The sequence below is a fragment of the Fringilla coelebs genome (genome assembly GCF_963513975.1).
Source record: "Fringilla coelebs genome assembly, chromosome: Z".
Classification (NCBI taxonomy): domain Eukaryota; kingdom Metazoa; phylum Chordata; class Aves; order Passeriformes; family Fringillidae; genus Fringilla; species Fringilla coelebs.
Genome location: NC_140031.1, coordinates 8,249,889 through 8,277,099, shown reverse-complemented (window position 1 = coordinate 8,277,099; position 27,211 = coordinate 8,249,889). Strand labels below are relative to the sequence as shown.

The 27,211-nt window shown below is 46.0% G+C and overlaps 1 protein-coding gene across 4 annotated transcripts in view; it reads left to right on the top strand.

Annotated features, from left to right (window-relative positions):
* Positions 1-22,644, top strand: part of FAM219A (family with sequence similarity 219 member A) — a 93,201-nt gene extending 70,557 nt beyond the window's left edge. For 2 of the 4 annotated variants that reach the window (XM_084224753.1, XM_084224751.1), the window contains exons 3-6: positions 8,124-8,226; positions 12,128-12,208; positions 12,539-12,593; positions 13,759-22,644. In XM_084224753.1, the coding sequence (XP_084080879.1) occupies positions 8,124-8,226; positions 12,128-12,208; positions 12,539-12,593; positions 13,759-13,914 (395 nt within the window). In that variant the 3' untranslated portion in view covers positions 13,915-22,644. Of the gene's footprint in view, positions 1-8,123; positions 8,227-12,127; positions 12,209-12,538; positions 12,594-13,755 lie in introns of all 4 variants that reach the window. The other 2 variants (XM_084224752.1, XM_084224750.1) reach the window with 1 other exon arrangement.
* Positions 22,645-27,211: the final 4,567 nt, after the last annotated feature.

Below are 27,211 nucleotides of genomic sequence, written 5' to 3'. Positions count from 1 at the left end.
CCCTGCCAATACTCTGCTCACTATTGACTCTCTTTCTTTACCTTTTCCAGGGAAGAAATGAGTCGTGTTAACCAGCCTAGTTTCCTGTCTCCATCTGCTTTTGCAGGTATTTCTGGAGCAGTAAAGGGAAATGTCAGGACATTAAAACGCAAGGGCTCTCCAAACCTGCTCTGACACAACAGAGTCCACTATCCATCTGAAACAGAATTCCCACCAACCTAATTAATGAAAGCTTAATCATCAGATTGGTTAATCATAAACTTATTAAATAACTAATTGAGCACTGAGGCCATGTGTCAAATTTCCAGACTGTGGCAGCCCCTCAGAGGAGGGATCAGGACAGTAATCCTGTTAGGGGAGCATGTTGCTGTGTGGGACAGCTCTCCAGCTGAGCCAAGCACCCAGCACTGCAGCTCACTAATTGAATAGCAGGAAGAGGCACCCTGAGCTGTGCATATCCTGTTCTCCTGTAGAGTTTCATAGTAAACAGGCAATTCATCCAGTGAAACAATGCCTGAAAGTCCCCTTCTGGGAATCAGAGTAACTAGAGGGTGACATGCCCTGCCAATACTCTGCTCACTATTCACCCTCTTTCTTTACCTTTTGCAGGGAAGAAAAGAGTCGTGTTAACCAGCCTAGTTACCTGTCTCCATCTGCTTTCATCTTACTAGACAGAAAATACAGAATTTTCTTTGAAATGCATAGGTTCATGGAAACCAAATGCAGCAGATGATAAAGCAGAAGGGATCAAATATACAACATTTTTGCTGCTAAATAAAACCAGAAACATGGCTTGTACTGTCAGCTGCAGTTCAGTGCTGGTAAAAGAAAAGGCTAAGAGTCCTTTCCAAGCACAATGCTGGAGTCAGCAGGCTGTGAGTCCCTTCTAAGCTCATGTGCTGCCTCTGGCATTATCACTTAGGGCTTTATTTGTTTTGCCTACTGATGGAATTCAATAAGTCATTCCACGCAGGGCTATCTGCCAGTCAGTGAAAGCTTTCACAATGACAACATATTAAAATATTGTAATTATTACTTATTATTTTATTATTATTTTAAATCTGTGGTTTATGTAGGCAATATGGCACATGTGCTCTCCCACAGACCAACCTTTGGTATGAAAGGGTGGACATTTGACTAAGTGTCTATGCAGTTCAAGCCTACTGATGTCAGACTCTGTTGTGGTTTTTTATACAAATACACGCTGTATGATGACATCCTGTGTAACCAAATGCTGTGAATATTCAGCTAAGCAAGTTTGTACTACTACTGTTCTGAATACATATCACATTTAGTACATGCACCAGTAACCTTAATGTTTCTTCACAGAACATCAGAACTCATAATAAATGTGATATAGGCACCAATATTACCTCTGTGTATCTGTAGATTGTGCCTATAGCATAAGTGATGTTTTAAATGAATTGAATTATTTAAATGAAGAGAGCTAAATTGCTCTTAAAAGTCTCCCTTTTTTGGTTTTTTTCCCCTTTGTTTTTGTCTGTCATACCATTTAGCAAGGTCAAACAAACAGTGAAGTAAATTAATTCTCTTTGTCCCTTTAAAACACCTTAAAAGAGAGCATAGCTCAGTTTTATGGATTAGGTCTTTTAGAGATCAGTTTGTAAGACTGATCTCTAAAAGAAAATTTTTAGCTGTGCTTGTCATGATGCAAATGCTTCCCCAGATATCTAACTTTGTTCTTCTGGCTGGCAGGTAAAATTTCTTTGAAAAGTAAATGAAAATACTGTATAAGTCCCTTTCTGAAGGTAAATGTGGAAAATGGGGAAAAAAATTACATTTAAATATTGCCAGTGCTGTTCATATATTCCATTTTTGACAGTGATAAATGAAATCCTTCTATCCAATATTTTGCAGCCATTAGGAATAAAAATCTCAATGCTTTAAAATTAAGTGAAAAAGCACATGCTGAATGAGAACAAAATAAATGCCCTTGTGAGGTAGGAGTTGCGACAATAGATGCCTTTGAAATCAGTACAGAAAGGTGTTGAAAGATGAAGAGAGATTAATTGCTGCCTGCTGCTATGCACTCACAACCTGTCTGCATAAAATGGCTGCAGAGACAGCTCAAGCAGAGGACTGGGAGCAGGAATCCTGGTTCTGTGCTCCCCTGCTGCCACAGATCCTCTACATGGCTTTAAGGTAAACCAGTTATGTAGTTTCTACCAGCAGTAAAACACAATTTAGTGGTTTACAAAGATAATTCACTATTGTATTAAGCTATGAAGAGGTAAAATGCTCTGTGTGTTCAAAATAGTGTTGGTTTGTTTTGTGTTTTTTTTTTTTACTGAAGTTTACAGTCGTGAGGTTTTCATTGCAGGAAATGACCTGCTCTCTTCTAGGGCTGAGCTAAATAGTGTGTAGAAGCAGAGAAGCCATTCCCTCCCATAATCACATGAGGGTCAGAAACATGAGATGTGGGGCTGGGATAGCATGGCTAGGGAATGAAGACATGCTGCTGGAATTTGGAGGTGGCTTAAATAGATGATAGCTTTGGCTGGGACTGGAACACTCCTTTAGGACTATTCTCCTCTGTGCTAAGGAATAGTGTGATGTTTTGGTGCATGTTTTCTGAAGGGAAATGCAAAATATCATCATCCAGGCCCTCAGAAACCTCTCAGTAACTCGCACAGGCAGCATTCTAGCTGAGCATTACCTCAGAATGAGCTCTGCCCTGCAGTGCATGCAGTGCACTGGCTGCTGCTGATAGTAGCTCCCATGCAGGAAGTTAAGGGCTGCGTCCTTCAACCGCAGATACAAACATTAACTTTGTAGTCCCTAGGTAATTTACCAGTTCTAGATCAGGCCTTCTTGGGTGCTGAAGGGAGCTTGGAACCACTCCCAGCCCACTGGTGTTCCTGCCAGTTCTCAGCCATGCCAAGGGCACAGAGCAGCAGCCAGATCCACAGAACATATGGAAATGCTGCTGTTTGATCTTTAAAACCTGGTCTGAGAAGGACCTTGGAAGACAGATTCATGCACTGGTTCTTTCTAACAAGTTCACACAGCTGAAGTTAGAAAGTAGAAAATAGTTCTCTATTTTCCCCAGGTTCGTCTGGGTCAGAAAAATAACATGCTTCAGCTAAGAATATTGTCTCACCCAGGCTGGTAGGTGGGTGACATAGCTGTCTGACCCTTGCTATCTGAACAGTCTTTTCTGAAACCGGTGAAACAAAATCCTTATTCAGATGGCCTGTCCTGAGTAATCAGTGCTGATGCCTGTCCTGTATCAGCTTGAAACTGTAGTTCCTGCGGTCACAGCAGGGGACTGGCCACAGATAGGTCGTTTTTGTTTCTGCTACACCTGTTTATAAAAATCACTTTTCTTTTGCCTTTTTTTTTCAGTGCAGGTAGGCACAGCCATCAGCTGCACTAATGCCAGCCACACGGTCACACACACTACAGGGAGTACTGGGATCAGCATGGTCCTAACACACAACTTTCTTACACCTTCCTTTCCATACAGCCTGCAGGCATAGCCCAAATTTATGTATGTACCCTGAAATCCTCTCCAAGCAGTGACACAGTCCTCACTGACAAATACTGTCTGACAGAGGTGAAAGAGAAGATTCCAGTGTTACCTAGATTCATGCTAATGTCCCCCAGCTAAGCGATGCAAGTGAACTGAAATCAAGATTTGGGCATGAAGAAGCTGTAGACAGCATTTCATTCTTTCTCCTTTCATTTGCTCATGAATCTGTTCATCATTCAGCAGAATTTGAGCAGACATATTAATTTCATTTAGTGTGTAATTTAAATTCTCAGGTTACTTGAGAAATTAGAATTCATCAGGGAATCAGAGTCCTCAGCCTCAGAAACAATTTAGCTGACTGTGGGGGACAGACAGAGAAATACATCCCAAAATCTCATCTCATCAACCTGGAAAATTAAAAAATACAGTTCTGTCACACTGGATTAATTTCTCTTTGTCTTGCCACTTCAGCAAATCCCATGGGTCCACACTACACTGTTCCCATAGCAGGAAGCTCTATCTTCTCCTGGTCAGGCAGATTCACAAGCAGTTGAGTTACTGAGGTCCAGCCAGCAGCTCTCAGCAGAGACTAGAGCAGTGCAAAGGAGGCAAATCAGCCTCATCTGCCATAAAATAGTGTTTGTGCCAGTCAGGCTGCCTCAGCTGAGGGGGCTGCAGGTAGTCAAGCACAGTGACAGTGTGACAATGGCATCCTAAACCACTCTCCACCCACCACTGTCTGATCATAGCCAGACTCACCCACTATCTTGGGACAAATGGAAAACATGGATTTGGGGTGTCTGATTCTTCAAATATCTCTTCAGCGTAGTACAGTGTGGTGTTCACCAGATTCCTGCATTGTCTGCTTTGCCTCATGTCACAAAAGGAGCAGTTCTGCAAGAAACTCAAGCTTATGACTACTTTTGGCATTTCTGATTTGGGGAAGATAGTAGGCAAAACCAAGGCCACCCTTGCACAGCAACATGCTCCAAACAAACTGCTTAGCATTTAATTTATTAAAAAACCTTGGAATTGTTTTAAAATTGGTTATGATTTTGTTTAAATGCTGAAACCAGAGAAATAGTTTTAAGGATTCAAGTCTGATTTTTAGTTTAGACACATTCATGTTAGGTCTATTGTGCTTCCCATGCTCCATTACTATTTTCTCTCATCATAAAGCAGCTAGACACACCCTGCCAGTTGAACAGCTAACCATTTTAGATTGCACTAAATCATCTCAAGCAGTGCTTGAAATCATTCATTAGGGCTGTAGGTGTTCCCATGATAAGGGGAGAATTCAGCCCCCTCTTGACTTTCTCTAAAGAGGCTCCCTGTGTGGATGTGTGTCCCTTGTCAGCATGCAGTTATCTATCCATCCACCCTCTGGCACATCCTGGATCAGACAGGTGAGTGAATACTGGGACAGGGACAGTTCGCTGAGTGTTTGGCATGCTGGGGCACCTTCTTATTAATTTTGCAGGCAACTATAGTAGGAGACCACTGCCAGGCAGGGCACAAGGCTGGGCCACTTGTGGTGCTGATTGTGTCTGCAGCATGCATTTCCTTTGCTACTTTTTACTTGGGTGTTTCCCCTGCTTTACTGAATGCTCCATAGTCTGCTTGGCTGTTGTCTTGTCACCAGCCGAGCTTACTTTGAAGCAGCACTTGGAGCAGATGCTGAATGACACAGATGGAGTCAACGAGCAGCACAGGATAATGTGGAGCTAGCAGGAAAGCAATGGTTTATTCTTTAAGCAGATGCATCTTCCCTTAAATGATTTTTATGTCATAAGGGACAGTCTCTCAAAGATGAAGTGACAAGGTGAACAATAAAGGAGGAGCAAGATGTGATGTGGTTGGCAGATCCAGACAAAAGGCTGTTCCCCATGCTGTTCAGAGCAGTATAGGGGTGTCAGAAGGATCCTGGACCCCTCCTCACATACACACACTCACGTGCTCCACGTGTTCTTCTTCTGACACAAAATCCAGGATTAGCTGAAGTGGAACTGGTGCAGCCAAATTCCCCCATGAGTCAAACTGACAGCACATCTGTCTGTATTCTCCAAGTTCTCCACTGAAACAGAAAACTGCTGCTTTTCTTCACTCAAGCATGGAGATGAGTAGATTATCCGTGGTGGGGTGAACCTGGCTGAACAGCAGGAGTCAATGAAAGCTTTCTATTACTCATCTGGACAGAGGAGTGAAAACATAGAAACAACATGGGCTTTCCACAGGGTCACAGCCTCTGCCAGGCACCCACCTGCTCTTTTGTGGGGTCCTCCATGGACTGCAGATGGATCTCTGCTCCCTTATGGACCTCCATGGGCCACAGGGGTACCTCACTGCAGGCTACAGGGGAATCCTTTCTGTTACCTGGAGCAGCTCCTCTTCCTGCTTCTGTACTGACCTGGGTATCTGCAGGGCTGTTTCTGACACACCCTCACTTCGCTGTCTGGCTGCAGTTGTGCAGGATTTTTCCCCCTAGCCTAACTGTGTTATCCCAGAGTCTCTACCACCATTGCTAATGAGCCCAGCCATGCCCAGCATCAGGTCTGTCTTGGAGCCTGCTAGCATTAGCTCTAATGGGGAAATGTCTAGAAGCTTCTCACAGAACCCACCTGTGCAACCCTCCACTACCAAAAACTTGCACACAAACTAAATGCATCACCCAACACAGTGATCCTGCTAATGATCAGACAGGATCTTCAGACTCCTAATTGAACATGTTTTGTAATATCAAAGCAAAGGCACACACACACACAGACACACACACAGACACACACACAGACACACACACAGACACACACACAGACACACACACAGACACACACACAGACACACACACACAGACACACACACACAGACACACACACACAGACACACACACACAGACACACACACACAGACACACACACACAGACACACACACACAGACACACACACACAGACACACACACACAGACACACACACACAGACACACACACACAGACACACACACACAGACACACACACACAGACACACACACACAGACACACACACACAGACACACACACACAGACTGCTTCATGTCCTCCCAACCTTCTCTGCTCTATCCTGCTTTTTGAAGGAAGCTTCTGTCTGGAAAATTAGTGAAAAGCAGAAGGAACCTGAGTGTGATTAAGGCTCCCCTGTCTGTTTCAACTCTGGTGATGATTGCCTGTGAGTCATCACACCTGCACTCACAGTGTATTCAGCCCCCTGTAACCATTTCATCAGCGTAATAAAGCATTGGCTGTTTGTCTCAGTACTGTGTATTTTTGGTCAGCACTGGAGCTTCTGATGGAGATGAGTGGAAATCAGGTTATATTTTGTGTTGTAGGTAGTTGCCTTCACAGTCTTGCTTTATCTCTCTCTGAGCAGCAAAATTCATGTGGCCTGCAAAATACCAGCCTTTTATTCTGGAGACAGAGTTAACCAATGCATTTCCAAGTTCCATACTGAGAAATTACTCTGATTTAAGGTTTTTATTTCGATCCTGAATCAGTCTCTCAGGTTACTCAAGCCAGAGTGAGTTATTAATCCAATCCTTTTTCTGCCAAGTTCCATGTGCATTTATTCACCTCTGTTATCAGCAGGAGCAGGCTGGGTATGGTTTGCAAGTGTATGTATTCTTGTCTCCATGTTCTTCATCATAACAGTCTCTAGGTATCCCTCCTGTTTATTTCTCCCTTAAGAAAGGGAGCCTTGGATGTGTGTCCCCCTTCTCTGACTTGTGAGGAAGGGAAAGTGTTGGCTCACCTTGAACTTACACACCATAGAAGCATGCTGCTTTTCCACAACAAGTAAGAAAAGCTGCTCTTCTCTCCAAGTGGAAATAAAATCACGAAAAGAAACACAGCCCAACAACAGAATTCACATTGCCGGAGAGGTCGAAGCAAAACAAATTCACTATTCAGATTCCTCAGCAAGCAGTCTGGTACGCTTGTTATTCAGGCACGCCACAAAAGTAGTTTCTGGCATTTTCTCACACTCTGGAGAATGTTTTTTAAACTGGTCTCATTCCTGCCTTACTGGCCCCATGCTTAGTTTTTCCATACAAGCCTTGCCTGCTGTTGCACAATGAGATTGGGGCAGTTAGCTCAACTTTTGTGATAAGCTGGTAACTCAACACAACTGATCTTCCACGAGAAACAAGGAAGGACTTTCAATCAGAAAATTTAAATCCATTTATTTTCCTGGGTTCCCATCCCTGCTAGAAGCAGAGCCATATTGGTAGAGCACAGTATTGGGGTCCATGCAGCAACCAGCTGCAGACAGGCACAAGGTCTGTGCCTGTTGTCGGCCTCAGCTGGGTTTCATCCAGAAGCTCCAAGACCTTATGGGTCTTGGAGACCCAGATTTTAGCGTATTCCTGTCAAAAGGCTGCTGTGAGTGAGAGTAGATTCATTTTAGTCCCTGGTGACCTTGGAGAAGGTGGGACATGGCTCATCTGGCCTTTGCAGCATCTCTTCATAAGATGTGGCAAGCTCATGTCCTTTGCTGCTAATTCCACTGTGTCTTTTGCCACTACCAGATCTGGGTTTCTTCCTATGATGGCCTGCTAGGCTGCTGCTCTAATTTTGCTTTTCACATTCCTGTCTCCTGTGCAGAGAAGCAGAGGGAGCTGGCTCGGAAGGGGTCCCTGAAGAACGGCAACATGGGAAGCCCAGTTAATCAGCAGCCCAAGAAGAACAACGTGATGGCACGAACAAGGTAAAGGACTGGAAAAGTACTTGCAGCTGTGCTCTGAGCTGCAGTCCCTAATGGTCCTGGGGTGGTCAGAGCCAGTGTTCATTGCATTTGCCTACTGCCAGCCACACTGCAAGAGCCCTTCCTGGAGCTGGCAGGCCCAAATGCTCTGTGCTGTGTTGCATCCCAGCCCCTGGGAAGATACAATGACAGCTGAGCCCAGGACCAGTGGTAGTGCAGCTTGTAAAGACAGAGGCAGACCAGCCAGGTTAAAATCAGGGGGTTGATAGAGCCATCCTGCAGGTTCTGAGTAGTCTCAGGTAACACCTAATCCTGCCAGTGGGAGAGGAGCTGTGCTTCTTCACAAAACACAGACTTAATTCTTAGAGCTTAATTCTGCCTTGGTTGCTTTTGTCACTGTAAGTTCCACTGCTCCTTTTTGATGGTGACCTGTTCTGCTACTGACAGATTTAATGAAGGCTTGTAAATAATCTGTCTCCGTGTGATTTTCTAGGCACCTTCTCCACCCTTGGAACAGCATGGTCACACTTTGCTGGAGATGCTTTGGAAGAGCTCTGTAAAAGAGTATTAGGCAGTACTACAGTGTGCTGTAAACAAAGACATTCTGAGCTCAATATTTTCTTTTAGAGTATTTTTATTTTTTGTCCGTGCAGACTTCAGTACAGCAGTGTATTACTTACCTATGTTCAGAAGGGAGGAAACCCCATGAGCCCACAGGATTGCATGCTTTGCATGCTGCTAGAAAGGTGGCAGGTTTTAGTGGAGGACCTCACTTAAAATGATGGAGGAATCTGGGGAATGCTGGATGTTTGCTGATGAATGGGAAAGTTGCCTGGATTACCATATATTAGGTAGAATAAGAGCTGCAGGTTGGAGCCTCTCTATATGCAATGCATCTGAAAGATGAGATTCTTGTTCACACTAATTCCCCAGAGTCAAAATATTCGTCTTAAATCCTGACAAGACCTTGTAACTTTTAGTTGTAAGCCCCTGAAATACATATGGGGAACATGCTGTATTGCTTCGCCTCTGTGTTTAGGTGTTGAGGCCATATAAAAGAGCTTGACCATTCATGGCAGCAAGAAATTCAGGAACTGTGCTCAGTGGGGTTTTCCAGGCCCGCTGGTCCCCCTTATCTTCCAAGTACATTCTGAAAAACTTGTTTTCTTTTGGCAGTAGGCTGCAAGCTAGCATCCTGAGAGGAATGGTAGCAGATTTGATGCTTGAGAGGTTTAGAAACACTGAAATTAGTGGAGGAAGATAATGAGGGAGAGAAGGTGGGATAAATAGAGGTATCTACCTGTAACATGAGCAGATTTTCCGTGGAGAGATTGCTGTTTCCAAGCTGCCGATGGAAAGAGCAGAGCAGTGACACCTATTGACAGAAGATTTCAAACAGCCAACTCAGTTTCATTTCACTTAAGGACATCTGAGCACATCTGAATGCTTCAGTCTCTCTTGCGATAGACAGGGCAACACCAGCAAGGCAGAAATGCCACAAGCTTGTTCAAGCAGGTTTTCACAGGGTAACAGTTGCAGTATAATGGTATATATTCCAGGAGGATACACTGCAAAATTTCCAGATTATTTTTTAAGTCTGAACTGTTGGCTTCCTCAGGTCTCTGCAGGAGAATTAAGCTAAAACCATTTCCCCCTTTTGACAGTTCTGCTCATCAGACTTCTGCTCATCTTCTCATCAAATATGTTTTCCTTTGTGTTTTGCCTCTCCTGCTCTCTACTCCACCTCCTCCTTCTTCCCCAAGGCCTCTGTTAGTTTGTATTTTCCCCACGAATTTCAGACATCCAGTCTCTAGTACAAGGTTGCCTTCACCATTCAGTCCTCTTCTGGGACAAGGGTGCAGCCAGCCTTACAGGTGAGAGTAATTGGATCCATAACACTCTCAGTCTCCCTAAAATCAAATTAAATGTGAATGAGGTAGAGGTCATGCTCTTCCTATGAGCACAGACAGAGCCCACAACACCATCCACATCACCTAAATACAGCTGGGTGTTACAGTCCACTCAGGGTAACCTAAATCTTGGACTTTATGGTCCAACCTGTGTTGCTTCAAGTGAACAAAAGCACAAAGGCAAAGAAGCTTATACCAGGGCAGCTGCAAACAAAAGCAGCTACCACTGCTACCCGGCTTTATTCCAAGGACAGTGGGAAGTGAAGATAAGGACAATCAGGATGTGAGGGAAATACTTAAATGAGGGGCAGAGACACTATAATAATTTTTGTCTGTTGCAGTTAAATTAAAGGTTTTTATTATTAAGAAAAAAGACACTTCTCAAGAAGAAGATGTAGTGGGATTTTTTTCATCAAGTAAATATCACCACAGTGTTCTCCTCCTAGATCGCCTGAGAGTGCTTTGTTCACTGATGATTTAATAACAACTGGCAGTGAGTATATGTGGAGCAGGGAAACTGGAGAGTGAAAATGAGTCAGTACTTCTGATATCTCTATGGGCAAACTTGTGCAGCCAAATCTGAGCTTCAGTTCCAGACATCTTTGCTTCTTGACTTCCTGCCTTCATACCTCAGGAGCAGAAGGACTGTCCCACTTCTCTGAGAAGGGCTGCTGAATTTTGCAAGTGGATCCCTTTTTCTCCACTTGAACTTACACACCATAGAAGCATGCTGGTGCAGCGTGCAGCAGTTTGGAAACTCTGTGTCAGGTTTTAAATGTATTTAATTTATGTTTCAGTGAACACAGTAAGAAAATATAACTAATTGTGAAGCTATATATCTGCTTTGTAATAGTATTTGAAATGTCTTACTCTTCCTGAGCCTGGCCACTGACAGTACTTGCCAGGACTTCTTATTTCTAAAATTGTTAATGGCTTGCTGCAATTATCTGCGCAGAAGCAGAAAAACATTTCAGGTAGTTAGAGAGTTGGAGCATGGATGAGATGGATTATCATATTTAGATTTATATTTCTTAAACTCTTGGTGAAGCATCATTGTGCATCATGGTATGTTGTTAAAGACCACTTGGGAGAAAACCTGACTTAACTTATTGAAAGAGAAGATTTTGTCACTCCTGTGGTTCTTACCTGCTGAACAAAGGATCTTACTCAATTTGCTGAGTTTAGTTAATGTTATTTTGTGAACAAAATTATTTTTGCATTTTTTTGGATGAAAGAACTCCGTTGTGAACAAGATACCATTGTATTAACACATTTTCCTTATCCTAGAAGTTCTGAAGCCTGTACTCCATTTCACAAATTCTTCCAAGCAGTTAAAGGTGCAGAGTCATCCTTAGCCTTTGTAACATTTCTGATTAACTGAAAGTCATTGCCAAAAAAATGGAATTTAAAAAGTGCTGGTCAGACTGGTTTCTTATGCTGGGCATACCAGCTCAGGTTTCTAATATTACTAAATTTAGTGCTCAGACCTCAGAAGCGTTGTGTTGCCAGGGGCCTGGACAGGGATTAAGAAAGAGGCACCACATAATATCCCTGATGTCCAACAGCAGAATAGTGGGATCACTCTGTCCTCTGGCTTCCCCTAGCTTCCTTCTCCTATGTACTTATTGCTGGTGTCAGGTACCCTTGCCAGGAAAAAAACAGGCTACACAAAAATGAGCAATCTGATATGACAGGCCGTGCTAGCCAAACAGGTTTACCAGAATGAAGTACAGTGTGTCCCAATGTTTTTTTTCTTCCAGGAAGGGATATGTTCCCAAGGCATGCCCAGTGTTAATCCCTGTGAAACTACTGTAGGCTACCCAGAGACGCAGCTTGCTCCCTTTGAATTGCACCCTTTTAAACATCTTCACCAATAAATGGGGGCTTGCAAAGAAGTGAAATGGGGAAAGCCAGCAATCATATAGCTTTACCCTAGGCAGTGTGTAGTTCTGAGCTTTACTGTGTGGTTAATGGACAACATTTAATTATTTCAGGCTTGTCGTTCCCAACAAGGGCTACTCGTCGCTAGACCAGAGTCCAGATGAAAAGCCCCTGGTAGCCCTGGATACAGACAGGTATGCAAGACTTTAAAAAGGTGATATACATGACAGCTTAAGTGAGTTTTCATGCCAGAGGGCAGCACTCACACTCTTCCCTCCACTGTTCCCTCTGACCTCTGCCATGATGGGTCTCTGTGTAAGAACAAGTGAGAAGAGCTGTGAGAAAAGAGCACTGTGATGGAAAGATCTGAGGGTCACAGATGAAAGCTGCTCTACAGGCTCCTTTGATGTAACTTCTCTGTGCCTCAAGAACAATTTCATGGCACAAGAAAGATAGGACTAAGTGGGGAATACAAATCTCATCTAACCAATTCCTTCTTTGCTATATCTTGTACTTCCCTGCAGTGATGATGACTTCGATATGTCTAGATATTCCTCCTCGGGATACTCATCAGCTGAGGTGAGTTATACTCTCTCCTGCCATTCTTGCCATGAATGCAAGTAACAGAGCATCCAGAATTGGCTTATAGAGTCCTTGCACAGGCAGAAATGGCTACACAACGAATTTAGTAGTGGTATAGACTCCGTGAGTCTGGAAGGGACCATGGCAGAAACTGTGTCATGTTGCTTTCTTCCCTGGTGATCTACTTGGGTCGATATCCTCACTGCCATGGCACAGAGATCTGCCCATCAGCAGTTTTCACAGCTACCTTTGGTTTCACTCAAACTTTCCCTCATTCTGCCTAGTCCTCTAGTGACCTATGAGCTGCAAAAGCATCATCTTGACTGCCATGGCTGCTCAGCAACTGTATGCATGCCAAGGACACAAATAAAGGATCTGAGGGCGTGCTGTGATTTCCAGTTACTGGAGTGGTCAGGGTCACCCAGTGCGTGTTTACTTGGAGCAAGCAGAAATTCCAGGGAGGACTTGCAGATATGAACTCTTGCCCTTTCAAAGAGAAAAGGCAGGAAGCTCAGGCTTGTTAGTCCCTCTGCATTGTTTCTGAGTAAATTCCTGCACTCTCTCATGAATTTGTTGCTCAGCCTCTTGTAAGAAGCCTCTGGCTACTGCTTCTGTAGGATTTTGCATCCAGGGGCTGAGCAGCCATTCTGCCTACGAACTGCTCAGAACTCTTGCCCCTTGTGTATTTTCCTTGGATAAAATACCTCTGAAACCCTGGGAAAGAGCCAAGAGCAGTGACCATGTCAGATGATCTGAGCTGTTTCTGTGCCCTGACTAAGTGTTGTTTATACAGACAGCACTTGAATCTGAGATCCCAGAGCCAAAATTTACCATCTTTTAAGTGCTATAGTGCGCCCCAGACTGAGAGGGGGGACTGCCCAGCTGCCAGTAAATAATATTATTGGATTACCTTAACTGAGGGCTTGTCCTCAGGGAAGAATTATTCCATAACAAAATGGTGTATCTCACTCTAGATACTCCTATTCTGGAGAAGCTATTACCCTCCCCTCACCTGAGGTCAAAAACTAGGACTGTAAGGCAGTTGTTAATGATAGGGAAATACATTCCCAGATAAGGGAATGATGGATGAACCCTTTATCTTCTGACCACCGGAAGTAAGAAGTCCCAAGTGTTTGACTGTTTGTCTCTTTGTCTGTAGCAGATCAACCAAGACTTGAACATCCAGCTGCTAAAGGATGGGTACCGGTTAGATGAGATCCCGGATGACGAGGACCTCGACCTAATCCCCCCTAAATCGGTCAACCCCACCTGCATGTGTTGCCAAGCCACCTCCTCCACCGCCTGTCACATCCAGTAGTGAGGCCGGCAGGCTGTGATCAGTGCTCTCCACTATAACTGTAAAACTTAACAGCCATTGCTTCCTCCTATGGTAGGACGTGCACCTCTTTGTGTTCATGGAGCCAGGAGAAACCAAAAAATTCATTTTATGATTGGTTGATAACTTATTTTAAACTATGGTAAAACAAAAGAGAAGTTGCTCAATGTGTCAGGCAGTGCCTGGCAGAGCTGACTGGTCTGGAGAGCGAATGCAGAGGGGTCCAGAGATACCTCCTTGGTTTGTTTAGGCACTGGGGATATTTTGTAAAGTGTCTTTTTCCAGAATGGGAAAGGTCAGTTGGGACTTCAGGTAATCCTGCCCACTGAAACCAATCCATCTGTAAGATTAGGGCAAGTTGGAGGTATCAAAGTGTTTTACCAATGAGAGGAAGTCAGTTCTTAATTCATTCACTAAACCTGTTTCATTTGCATAACCAAAATTATACTATAACTGGGGCACAGGAATGGGGACAGACCAGGGCATCCGTTCTTATGGCAAGGCTAGCCAGGACTAGCATGACACAATTCATTCACTTGCAAAAGGGACAAGTAGCTGACATCTCACTGTGAGTCAGTATTAGCTAGAGCTGTTGTGTCACATAGCCAATGCAATCTACCCTTGGCGCCACATTAAATTACCACCAAACACATCAGATTCGATCTGCAATCCACTCATGCACTTCAAGGATTTGCTCATTGCCCAGGAATACCAACCATACTTGTGACTTCAGTTCAGTCACATATTCTGACTTCAGCCTGTATTTAATCCCTGTGCAACCCATCTCTTTCCAAAAATCTTAAACTTTGTTCACCTGAGAAGAAACGAATCCTGCGTGAGTCAGGACTAGAGATACACTGAACAACAGTGCTGGAAAAGCTAGTTGAAGACTGCATATTTTAACAGTGCTTGACTCTTGATATTCTCTTGACACTGTGTCTCTGGGTGCTTGAGGGAGAAACCCATTAATGCTGAAGTCATCAGTGTGGTAGGGTCAGACTTGAGAGGAATTTTCAGCAACAGCAGAGTTATGAACAGCTTCAGCTGAAAGATGCCCATGAGAAGAAACTACTGTTTTCACCCCCTATCTGCCGAGTTGAGAGCCAGACATGGTCCCAGGTCAGGAGCAGTTGGTGCTGGAAAAGTTAGGAAATCTGTTACATTAGGTTGCTGGTATGAGCTCCCAGTTCACCAGCAGATTGTTTTGAATGCAGAATCACTTCTGGAATTAGAAAACATGTCCTCTCACTAACTGCAGCACATGCACAGGATGGGCTGGCATTTTCTTGGTGTTGAAATCTTTTGCCACGGGCACAATTCTTGTGTTTTCCTGGCCTTTCAGGAGGAAGGACCACCTGCTTTGGGTCATCACCTGCTTTGTAGCTGAGGAAAGGAAAAAAATGATGGCAGTTCTGAGCTTCCCATCAGAATTCCTGAGTCACAAAGGAGAGCCTGAGCTCCACCACAACAGACAGATCCCCCATCTGAAATCTATATGAAGTGAGCTGAGTCTTTAAGAAGTCTTAATTAGCAGGATATTTTTTTAACATACTGGAGATTTACTCTGTGCAGGGCAAAGCTTGATACCAGCCACGGTGTGAGCGAAAGAGCAGGCACACAGGATTCCCAGGCTTATTTACTTGATGGTGTTAACAACTTTTAAAGCTCTGCTTGTACCCTCTGCCTAAAACAACATGCTGCCACCCTGGTTCCAGGCCATAGAAGGAGGACTTGAATGGTGCTGTTTACTGAGCATCCCTGTCTCTTCATGCAGAAGTCTTAGTTAACTTGTCAACTCTTGTGGGGATAGTGTTCCTCAAGTAAATTCATCTCCTTTTCTCTCCACCTGGTAGTGGAGAGAAAGAGGGAATATTTCCAAAATACAACTCAGGTATGAGGTTGTCGGAAGGTAGGGGAAGTCGAGAGTTGAGAAAATGATAAAAGGGAAAAAACATTCCTTAAGGAGTCTTTTTTAATGGGGAATGTAGTCAAAACCTAATAGAAATATCATGGTCAAACCAAATCCTATAGGACATGACCAACGCTCTTTAAATCTTCACTCTTCTGGAGAGGGACTTGGCAGTTCAGTACTGGTATCATGGAATGTTTTCATCACATTTATCCTCCTGGGTCAATCTCTGTGCCTTCCAGCCAGGCTGCACATGCTCTGCCTTTCCCACAGCCCTTGCTCAGGAGCTCAGAGCATTTCGGAGTGCCTGCTAGAGCAACAAGCCATCTCTTCATCTGGGCCAGCCACTGAGGGCTGCACATCCCACAGGTCTCCATCATGCTGCCATCATAGAATCATGCCATCATCTAGGTTCAAAAACACCCTTAAGATCACTGAGTCCAGCTATAACCAAGCACTGTCCTGGTCAGTCTAGGATAGAATGAGGCTTGCTGTCACTGTTATCTCTCAGGGTTAACACCTCTCCTCTGAGGGACAGACTTCCACTTAGTGGACTTAGCAGTGCTGGATTAACAATTGGATTCTATGATCTTAAAGGTCTTTTCCAGTCTGAGGGATTCTATGACACCCACTGTCCCATGGCACCATTACCAAGTCCTTTTATTGCCCCTGTTGCTGGTTTTTGCCTGCCATGTGCCCTGAGACATTCCCCAGCCCTGCAACTGCCTTCAGCCCTTTGCATTTTGTGATGTGCATCTGCTTCTAGCACAGCCCTTTAGGGAGGGAGGGAGATTAATTCAGATGTTCCACTGGTGCTTCCTCCAAATACAAACCGAAGCACAACTCAAGCATTTTTGCCTGTCCTCAGAAGGAGTTGGTTGCAGAAATAGTTGGTTTGGCATGACAGTACAGAACCATAAAATGGCAATTTTTTGGCTTCTCCTCTCTATGCTTTGTGTTCATATATTTTATTAGGGGAATAATGTAGAAAGGGTGGGGGAAAGTAGTTACCTGTGTAGGATTGTTATCAGAAAGGCTGAGTGGCTTAAGGCAATGCACATGTGGCTGTCATAGAAAACTGAACACTAACCCTTCTGAACTGCAGCCCCTTCAGCAGATTATCACCATCCAGCATGTTTGTTGGTTCATTATGGAATACTAAGGACTGCCCATTGGTATGTATCAACCACAGATGAGGCTGGTTCCCCCTGTCTGGTCTCACGGTCAGACCTTTGCTTTAGCCAGCAGGTTTTCCATATGCGCTCAGAGTCACAAAATGGGTAAGGCTGGAAGGGGCCACAGTGTGGTCATCTGATCCAGCCTCTCTGCTCAAGTAAACCTTGTTGGAAGTTATGCTGTGGTGATTTCCTGGGAAGGTGTGGAGATAGATGGCTATCCTAGCACTGCTCTCCTTAGACCACTCTCTGACACCAGGGCCAGAAAAAGACAGAAGGCAAGAGCACAGACTCTGACTCTCTGGCACAGCATTTCTACAAAATCTACAGAGCTGCTGGGTGCTCTCCTAAATCCAGATGGCATGCAAGAAAGAAAATTGTTCCTTCCTACAATCTTTGCACCAAACAAGATGGCCCTCTCAGGCCACATTTTCAATCCAAAGTTGTACAAAAAACCAAGGAGAGGAACACCATGGAGTATGAAATGCTGCGTTGCTGTCTACCTAAATTACCATGCAAACAGGATGTAAGGATATTGATGCTGGTGCCTCCAAAAAGGAATTTGCATTTGATGTCTCCTAAAACCAGACTGGGTTTTTGTTAGGATTTCATGTAATGTCAGTCACCAAATTATGTGAGTTTCAGCAAATGCTTTTCTTTTATCAGATGTTTATCTGATAAAATATCTGATATCAATAGTATCCTTGAATGTGAGCTGGATTTTAACTAGGGTCTCAGCACTCTGTTCCATCTCTCTTGTCTGCAAACTCCACATTTCCAGATGTTTTTGGGAGGAGGAGCATCCTCCTAGTCTTGAGGAAGGTCTGTAGATAGCCTGTTCATGTCTGCTGTTCTAGTGTTTGTACATAAACCTCAGCTGAAAGGAGGCTGATGCCCATTCTGAAGGCTTATTTGATATCTTACCAGACACATCTTGAAGTGAATCCTTGGAAGAGCCACTGGGTGATATCTGACATTGCTGCATGTCTGTCCTTAATATGTGTGCTTGGCCATTGGATCTGCTGTGCTCTCCTGGCTGTTCTGCCTGCAGATGCCTTGCAACTGCAAAAGCAGGTGACCATTCCTGCTGCATGGACTTTGAGAGGGACTTCAGGACAGCTTCCCCACAGACAAGATGGACTCAGCTCCTTCTGGTTTGTTTCACTAGCTCTTGTCCCAAAAGGAGGCACCCACTGGGTTCAGTGGTTCACTGGCTGACACCCAGTTCTGCAGTCCTGAGCAGGATCCTTCCCTTTCCATGCACAGTCTGATCCTGGGCTGGCCTACAGGCTGTGCAGGAGAATGCAGGAAGCTTGAAAAATGCAGTGCCCTGTGTGTGACTCAACAGAAACACGAAGATACTTTTGAAGAAAGGAAGGACCCAGCTGGGCAACAGATGGAAAACAGGAAAAGGAAAACAAGCAATAACTAGAAAGATTGCCAAGTGCTGTCTTGGCCTCAGGCATATCCCAGTTGTCCGAGTTGATCTGTCTCAGTGCAGTGCTGATGCCAGCAGGGAGCAAAGCTTGCTTTCAGACGTACACACCAGAAACACCAAACACCCTGTCCCTGAGCTGGCACTGCAGCCAAATACAGCCCTGGTGGGTCTGCTGGTCTGTTAGAGCACAGAAATGAGATCTGGGGTCCTTGCTGCTGTAGGTATTTGCTCTAACCTCAGGCAAGTCACATCCTTTTTTGATGTTAATTCCCTTCTGGAGCACATGGGAGGAACCTGTCTTCCCAAAGTGCATGGATACTGCCAAGTGTGAGAGGCACCATTGATAGGACAGCTTTGCAAGCAGGATGTAAATATAATGCTAGAGAAATATAATTCCTATTTTCAAAGTACTACTCTGCTTTCCCTCTCTTTTACCCTCTTCTGATGTTCCTCACGTATGCCAGAATACAGCAGGGTAGAGGTTAGTACAGAGGTTAAACATCTTTGGAGAAAGATGTTTGTCAAGGATGTGTTATCCAGTTACTTGGCAGGTGACTCTTGCACAACTGGCTTCTGAGTTTGCCTGCTCCCAAAGGGAACATGTACAAAGATTTGCTGGCCTAACAGCACCATTCACTGATAGCAGAATTAAGGAATTTAGGAGTGCAGGTTGGGATGGCAAGTAGTGACAAAGGGGAACAGAGGATTGAAAGGCTCATTTTTGGGATATTCCCATGGCAGTTTCATGCTCTTCTTTTAGCAACCATATGATCATCTTAGCCTTTAGACTGGTGGCTCTGCTTGGGCTCTTCCTTTGCTTTTCCATTCTCACTTCACACCCACCTGGGGTACTGCCACTCTTACCTAGAATGCTGCAGGCTTTGGCACCTAGTTGCTGCTTGGCTCAGCAAGCTTGGGCTGCATGTTCAAAAGCAACATCTGCATAGAGGAGCAGTGCCACAGGGCTTGCTGGGAAGGCATGAAAAAGTTTTCATTTTAAGCTGCTTTTCACCTCTAGGCATACTTGTCTCTTCCTTTCAAGGCTCAGCTGTGAGAGAGATTGCTCCAAACCACACCTCATCAAACTCACCTTTGCTATAGAACCACATGACCTGAAGCAGAAGGGCCAGGAATTTAGCACAAAGGGAGATTTTGTGGTTGGGATTATCTGCAGGTCAGTGGAGGTTTCTTATTGGAGTTGTGGTCCATATTTTAACTTCCTGTATTATGCAGCTGAGCTGCTGCATTGCTTCCTAAAAATTACAGCTACATCACTTTCTTTGCCCCACTTGACATTGCTGGCAGTCCCAGAATGACAGCAGCTGAATGCTGCCTGTCTGAGCAGGCAGCCTGTCTTTGACAGCTTGCTGGGGAGGCAGAGGCTGGGACAGACTGAGATCATACAGAGCACAGCCCCATGGCCCACACAAGCATGCAGCACACCATGTCACAGAGCAGCACAGACACCAGCAGGACAGGTTGCAGCTTTCCCTGGTGCCTACTTGAAAGCAGTAGGCATCAGGAAAAGGCCACTGAAAGGCCATCAGTCCCATAGCTGCTAAGATATTTACCCTCCCAGAGCAGCATTTCTCCCCTAGCTGTCCATACAGCTGTCCCAGGTGAGCTCTCTGGGAAGCACTGCTCTTCACCCAGGCTGCCTTTTTGCTTTTGCAACCTAAATAATCTGCAGCTCCATTTGGTACCCACCTTCCTCAAGCCTCCATGATTTGGGAGACACAGTTTTTTGAGAGATATAATGCACACACATGGAAAGAGCTGAAAAACTTGGGTAAGCACTCTTCATGACAGACCTTCATATCCACCCCCAGTTCACAGATTTGTTTGTTCCATTTCTTTGCATGGAGAAGCTGCAGTAGCAGCTGTGTTCAACTTGTGGCTGCCTCTGTCCTAAGACAAACCCCAAGCAAAAGTCAGGCCAGCTATATGTCAGTGAACATGATGGGGTAGGAATCAGACAAGAGGCTGGGATTTCTCTTCATCCACAAGCTGTGGGGCTGAGGATTCACCAGGTTCATGCAAAACCTGGTGAGATGCAGCCCGCCAAGCCGGATGCCTTCACCCTCCTGGCCTCAGTGCTGTGGGTCCAGGTCTGTGGTCCCAGACCTGCCAACCCACATGCTCCTGGTGTGGGCTGGAGTCCTGCAGCAGAGACCTTAGTGGGGAGCCTGTTGGCTCTGCTTTTGCTGCACTGAGGCAGGGTGCTGTGAGATACTGTTGGGGCTGTAGTTCTGCCGGGAGAAAGACTCTGGTGGAGGATGAAGTCTTTTCAGGGGAGACAATTCAGAAAGTTGGGTTTTCCCCTCCCCTTTTTGCACTTTTTTAACCCTTTTTACTCCTTCCACAGAGGTTATTGAACCTTCAGTTTAATAAGGGAGATGAGCTGCCATTAAATAGGTGTCCAAAGGGTCTGAAAGCAGGTGCTGGCTGGCATGCAGAGCCGGTCTGTGCCTGATGTGATTTCCAGACCTCATTGTCCAACCTGTAGCAGAGTCACCCCATGAGCTGGGCAAGGACTGGGGTGGTAGGATCAGCACTGGCCATCATGCCAAAGAGCCATGGCTTCCCAAACTGAAGAAGAATCAGACCAGAAAATGGGGGAAGGAGCAACCGCAGTAGAAGGATAGCTAGTTGTCACAAGTAATCTTCGGTATCAGTGTCCAGTGGTTAGTCCTAGAATTGCAAGCCTTGTTATATTGCACACACGTCCTCCTTCCACTCTCCTTTTCTCAAAGCAGCCGTCGCCTTTCTTCCCCCTGCCCCATGCACTAGTGATGAGCATCAGAGGCAGTTGCACCAAAGTGATTCTCAGCCCAGTTCTGCATCCCTCCTTCTCACCCGAACCCAAGGCAACCCGGACAGTTGTTGGCCTTCACGAGTCCAGTAATTCCAGTTGGGTTTATTTCCTTGTGTTTCATGGCTTCCTTTCCATGCACTCTAGGAGGGCAGTACAGGAGGCTCTGACCATGTCCTAGGAAGTTTCTTTGCCCCCAGCAGCACCTTGCAGACATGCACCTTACTGGGAATGTACTGGGTCAATGCTGGTGAGATCTGGCACTGCCGATCTTGAATGGGTGGCAGCTGATGGGGATCCACCCAAGGAAGTTGGCAGAAAGTGGCTACTGTCCCTTTTCTTTTCTTTTTTGAGGAAAAGAGGGATTTTTTTGGCATTACAATTATTGTCCATCTTCCAGTGGCCAAGTTCTGGGCTGCATTAATAATTGGGGTTCATTGGCTGTCCAGGCAGGTGTGGAGCTCTGCACCAACCTTAATAGCAAATGTCATGGCTGTTGCCAGAGCCTGTGTACAGGATGGGTTTCTTCCATGCTGGCAAAGTACTTTCAGCAGGCTCCAGATGGACACTTCTGGCAGACAGAAAAACAGCACTCCTCCAAGTCCGGATCAAATCTGCACTTCCATTTTGTGTCCTCAGCATGGGAAAAAATTCAGCCTAGGCAAATGCCTTCCAGGTCTCCATTCCCCATGTGGTGCCTGGTGCCCCAGGGGAAGGGATGGTGGGAAGTATTTCAAGGTCACCAAAAGCAAGATTCTTTTTGGATTTATTTAATGGAAATACATTTCAGGACGGGAGACCTTCCGACCTTTGTGTTAATCTCAAGAGCAGGAGATGAATTTCTGGCTGTCCTTGCATATAGTGAAATATAGCTGAAACAGCCAAACACAAATAGAGTTAAATGTAGGGTTTGACCTGAATAACCTTTTAATTAGGAAGATAAATTTGTTGTAGCTTGACCTTAGTCCTTGTTAGGAACCTGCTAATCATTTGACATGCAGAGTGTATTAATGCTGCACTTAACTTGGCCATTGTTTTTTTTATCTGGTTTTGGGAGTTTTTTCACTCTCAAAGCATCAGTCTGCATCTTGTATGGGTTTTCTTTTGTTCCCTTTTTTCCCATTCAGATCATGTAGCACACTGTTGTACTTTTGTTCCTGTCTGTGTAGAGTATTGCCTTAAACAGATCAGTTGTGTTATGGTTTGTTTTGGGTTTTCTCTTTTCTACCATCAGTTTTATGCATTAATTTATTTTAAAATGTGGGGGTTTTTTTCAAAAACATGAGAAACGTGTATAGTATTTTTTTTTAACATTTCCATTGCAGTATTTATCATTGTTACTGGTTGTGTGTAGTGTAACGGAATTAATGATATTAAAAAGCATACATATGAAAACCAGCCTGACAGCCTTTTTTTTCATTGGAGCAAACCAGGGCAAGGGAGTGCAGACTGCACCAGCTCCTCTGAGCCCCCAGCAGTTGCAGATCCTGAAACCAGGGGTGCAGCCTTCACTCATGGCCTGCTTGGTCCCAGAAACAGTGGCTGCTGTGACCTGTGTGAATGGCAGAGGTAAATATTCCAGGACTGGCCACCAACGTTTGGGAAACATGAGACCCCAGGGCAGCAGGAAGGCACACAAGGCTGCATCTGGTCAGCAGGAAGCAGAAAGAACTGCTACATCTGTACGACACCAGTGGGTGAAATAACCGCTTCTCCAGCCTTGCAGCAGTTCTGCCCCTCTGAGCTTGGCACAGGAGCCAAGCCCTGATTTTAAAGTCCAATACCAACAGCTGGAAAACCTGCAGACCACCAGGGTTAGAGGACAGGCGTGGAGGCCAGTGGATTACGCTGGCAACAAATCTGCTGCAGGATTAGTACCCCCACAGCTGAGAGGCTTGGATTCCACCTCTGCACAGCGGTGTTCCCCAGACCTGTGACCTGGGTTTCTCCAAGACCAGGGAGCTGAGGCAGGGGTGGGCACTGCAGCCTCCACCTTTGCCTCCCAGCCTCCCACTGACTCCCTGGAGGGAATGGGGCTGATGGAGAGCTTAAACCTGGCTCAACAGAGACCAGTAGGAAGTGAAAATCAAGGGCAGCGTGTTTTCTTCTTCCCTAAGGGCACATAATTCGCTTTTGCTGGGACCCACTCAGGTGTTCCAGGTTGTCCAGCACCAAACCAGGCAGGGCTCTGAAGCCCTTCAGGGGCACAGGTTGGCATCTCCCTTGCCAAGATGGGTGTGGATCCTCTCCCATGGATCTGCCAAAATGAAGCAGCAGAGGGGCTGGGACAGAGACGCAGCAGGGCTCTGAGTGGGCACAGTGTTACAGGCTAGAGCAGAGCAGGGCTTGGCTTGTCCCCATCCCTGCAGGGGCATCTCTGCTCAACTCCCCACCTCTGGAGAAAGCAAACCCAGTTCATGCCGCTCCCACCCTAGCATAAGCCAGCTGTGTCTGCACTGAGATGGGTGAGGATTGCTCACTCTGATTGCAGAGACTGTTACTCGCATGGAGCAGCAAACAATGCTCAACACAGGATCACCCAAATCCAGCTTTTAATTAAAAAGGGGAGACAGAGCAGGCAATAATTTCCCTGGCTACCTCATCAGGCTGGGGCAGCTGTGCTGGTGCTGTGACACAGTCATTGGGTCACTGGTTGCACTGGTATGGGGGTTTCTGTCTGCAGCTGGATTGCTGTACGATTTCCAAAGAAATACAGGAGAAAGGGTCTTGAAAAGCCACAATCACTGCTCCTACACCTCCCAAAATAAAATTATCTTGACTAGGACCAGCTGAAACTATTTCCTACCATTGTAAGGTAGCTGCTGGCAGGAGGGGAGGGAGCTGGGAGCCAAGACAAAACAAGGAAGGTATGGCCCAAGCGGCATGTAGGCAGGAATTACAGTCAAGGAGCTATGGGACTGACAGCCACCAAATCCTAGTGCTCCCATTCTATCGCATCGCTGATCACATGAACATCCCCCTGGGCTGCAAGTGCCAACCCACACCCATGCCAGTAGGCTGCATGTTCCTTTTTAAAAAACATAAGACCCTCAGTAGCACTTGCACCAACTCCTACTGCTCGCTGTGCTCGGTCAGAAAGAGCATCCAAGAGTGGGTTCCACGGGAGCTCTGGAAATAAACAAGTTTGTAACACAGGTAAGTGCTGCAGGAGGAGGAAACTTTGGGGTTTCTACACCTACCCAGTTGCAGATACAGGAGGGTGGCACAAGGACTCAGAGGGTGCCTTGCTGTATCTCTGTAGTGAGACAATGTCATGCTCCCTGATCAGGAGTGTTTGGTACCCCATGGAATGTGCTTGCTGACTTGTCCCCTGGAGTTGCATCCTGCAGTGGCTTTGGTCTCAGAGCTGGCCAAGCAGAAGCTCTGACATGTCAGCCCTGTCCATGGAGAGGCTTCAGAGAGTACCAGGCACAGGATCTGCTGAAGAAGGGAAACTGAGGCAGTGATAGGGCTCATGCCAGGCTGCTGTGTGACGTGGTGATGATGGGGTTGCTCTGAGAGCTGCTGTAATACAGTTCCCAGACTCATAGATGAGTTCCACCTGGTGGGTCTTCCATGTCCGGGGACCATGTGAAGGGCTGGGGAGAGTTCTGAGCACTGAAAAATCCCAGCCCAGGTCCTGCAGGAGGAGCAATTCCTGAGCCGAGGCTTCGCTCAAAGGACATCTGTGGGACACAGCTTTTCCCTCACAGGCTAAGAAGATCACCAGCACTGAGGCAAAGCTCACTGCAAACCAGCTCATCTCCTGCAGCCTTGTTACCATGTGCATTGTAATGAGGGAGCAAGCAGAGGGCATGGACAGGGACGTCACCACTGTGCAGGACAGAAATAGTGCGTGCTACAAACCAGGACACCCCTCTCCTCCATGAAACACAGCCCTCTCAGGCTTGCCATCTGTAGGACATTGGTACAGTCTTGTATCTCCCTTCCCAACCTCTGCTTGCCCCATTCCTGGTGGTCCCGGTGCACTCACCGCATCTCCCGTAGGCAAAGTGCTCGAATGTCTGTGGACACCTGGATGCAGGGGCAGAAGAGCCAGAAATTCCCTCCTCTCTCCCATGGTTTTGGATGAGTGGGGAGCTTGGGGAGAGAATCACAGCACTGCTATGACTCCCAAGGGAGGCTTGATGCTCCGATCTCCAGCTGCATTTACAGCACTAGATCCTGCCTAGTAGCCCATTTCACCATGTGTCCCAGCAGCTGTGAAGGCAGATGCTGCCACATGGAATGGTTGTCTCTTCCCACTCCCTACTGTCTGCAGGGATTAACAGTACCCCCATTACAAAATCCATTGGACCAAGGTCAGCCCAAGCAGCTGTTTGAGGTGGCAATGCAGGAGACCTACAAGAACACCATCAGCCATCAATCCCACTGCCTGAGATGAACTGGTTGTCCAGCTCCAAAAGTTCTGCTGAGGTGCCAGCTGTCCTGACATGTATCACAGATAACACATCTCCATGGGGTCTGGGGTCTGATGGTGCTGGCAGTGGGTCTGTTCAGCCCCTCTTCGCATCTTGTGTCCTCCTGCCACTGCCAAAGGGATGCTCTCTCAGTGTATGTGCTTGTGGCTTTGCCATTGCCATCCATCTCTTTCCCTAGACTGAAATGTGTCTGCACATCCTGAGGGTTCTGACTTCCCCTGATAAATATCTCCTGGTAGCAAGTGCTGCCTGGGGAATACTCTTCTGGCACCCCGTAGTCCCCAGGGACCTCTACAACAGACCCTTAAGGAAGCCAGATTTACTCCCTGGACAGCTGTTTGTATGCATGGTCTCCTCCAGCCATGCTTGGGACTGTACAACACCTGAAATCCTGCTGACATCCCTGAGCCCTGAGTACCTTAGCATCTCCCAGATTTTGGGGCCACATCAGTTTCTTCTGCTGCTCTTGTATTTTCTGTTGTCATTGTGTTCTCTGCTTACCAAGAACATGTTCCCTGGCCACACTGTTTGTTATGCAGTAATCAGCCCCGTCCTTCACCCAGTGCAGGTCTGGCAGCACCTTTTAATCCCCACATGTTTACCTTTAGGATGTCCCTGCTGCTGAAGCAGCTTTTTTCAGCCCCAGGCAGAGGGCAGAAAAGATGCTGTTCAACCAGCACAGTCATCATTCTGCTACTGCATCAAATCCCCGTGGGCCAAAATTAGGTGTGAGACTTAGTAGAAAACATGTGATTGGCTTTAAATTCCTGAGTTTAGAAACTAAAACCAAGCAACAACAAGAATAAACAGAGAGCACTGGATTCCGCTCTATGCCTGAGCCTCAGAGAGAAGTTTCTCAAGGTCTTCTCCACTGAGAAACAGGAATATTTTCCCCAGTTGGCATGGGTCTGGTAACAAGAATTTTAGGGAATTGACCATGCAAGAGAGAGTGGTGTTTGCAGGCAGGGAGACCCACTGGAAATGGCCTACTGAGATGGCAATGCCAGGGTACATTAATTTATCTCAGAGGCTTACTTTGCCCCATGGCACCAGCGAAGGGCAAAAGTGGTCTTTCATTAAAACTGGCTTGGGCAATTGTTCCCCTCAGACCCCTTCCCACAGTCTGGGGAAGTTCCTGGGAAGGGTGGAGAAACTTCATTGACTGCTGGTTTGGTGGGCACTTTAACAGCCCTTGCAGGCTGGTGCCCTCCCACCACACACAAGCTGGAGACCAAGAAAGTGCGCAAGGGAAAGCTCTTGGAGCATAGTAACACAGCCAAAAATAGAAGCTGTCATTGACACCCGTGTTTGTCGGCTTCATGCTGGGTTGCTGAGGACGTGCTTGCTTTTGGCAAGTTGTCCAGGAAGAGCTGTCATCCATCTGGGATGCTGAGCACTGACACAGGCTAAATAAGGAGGGGTACTTTGAAAGCAGCACATAATTAATGAGGGTGTGAAATGCCCTTGTCTGACTACGATCTGAGAGCACAGTGCCAGGGGCAA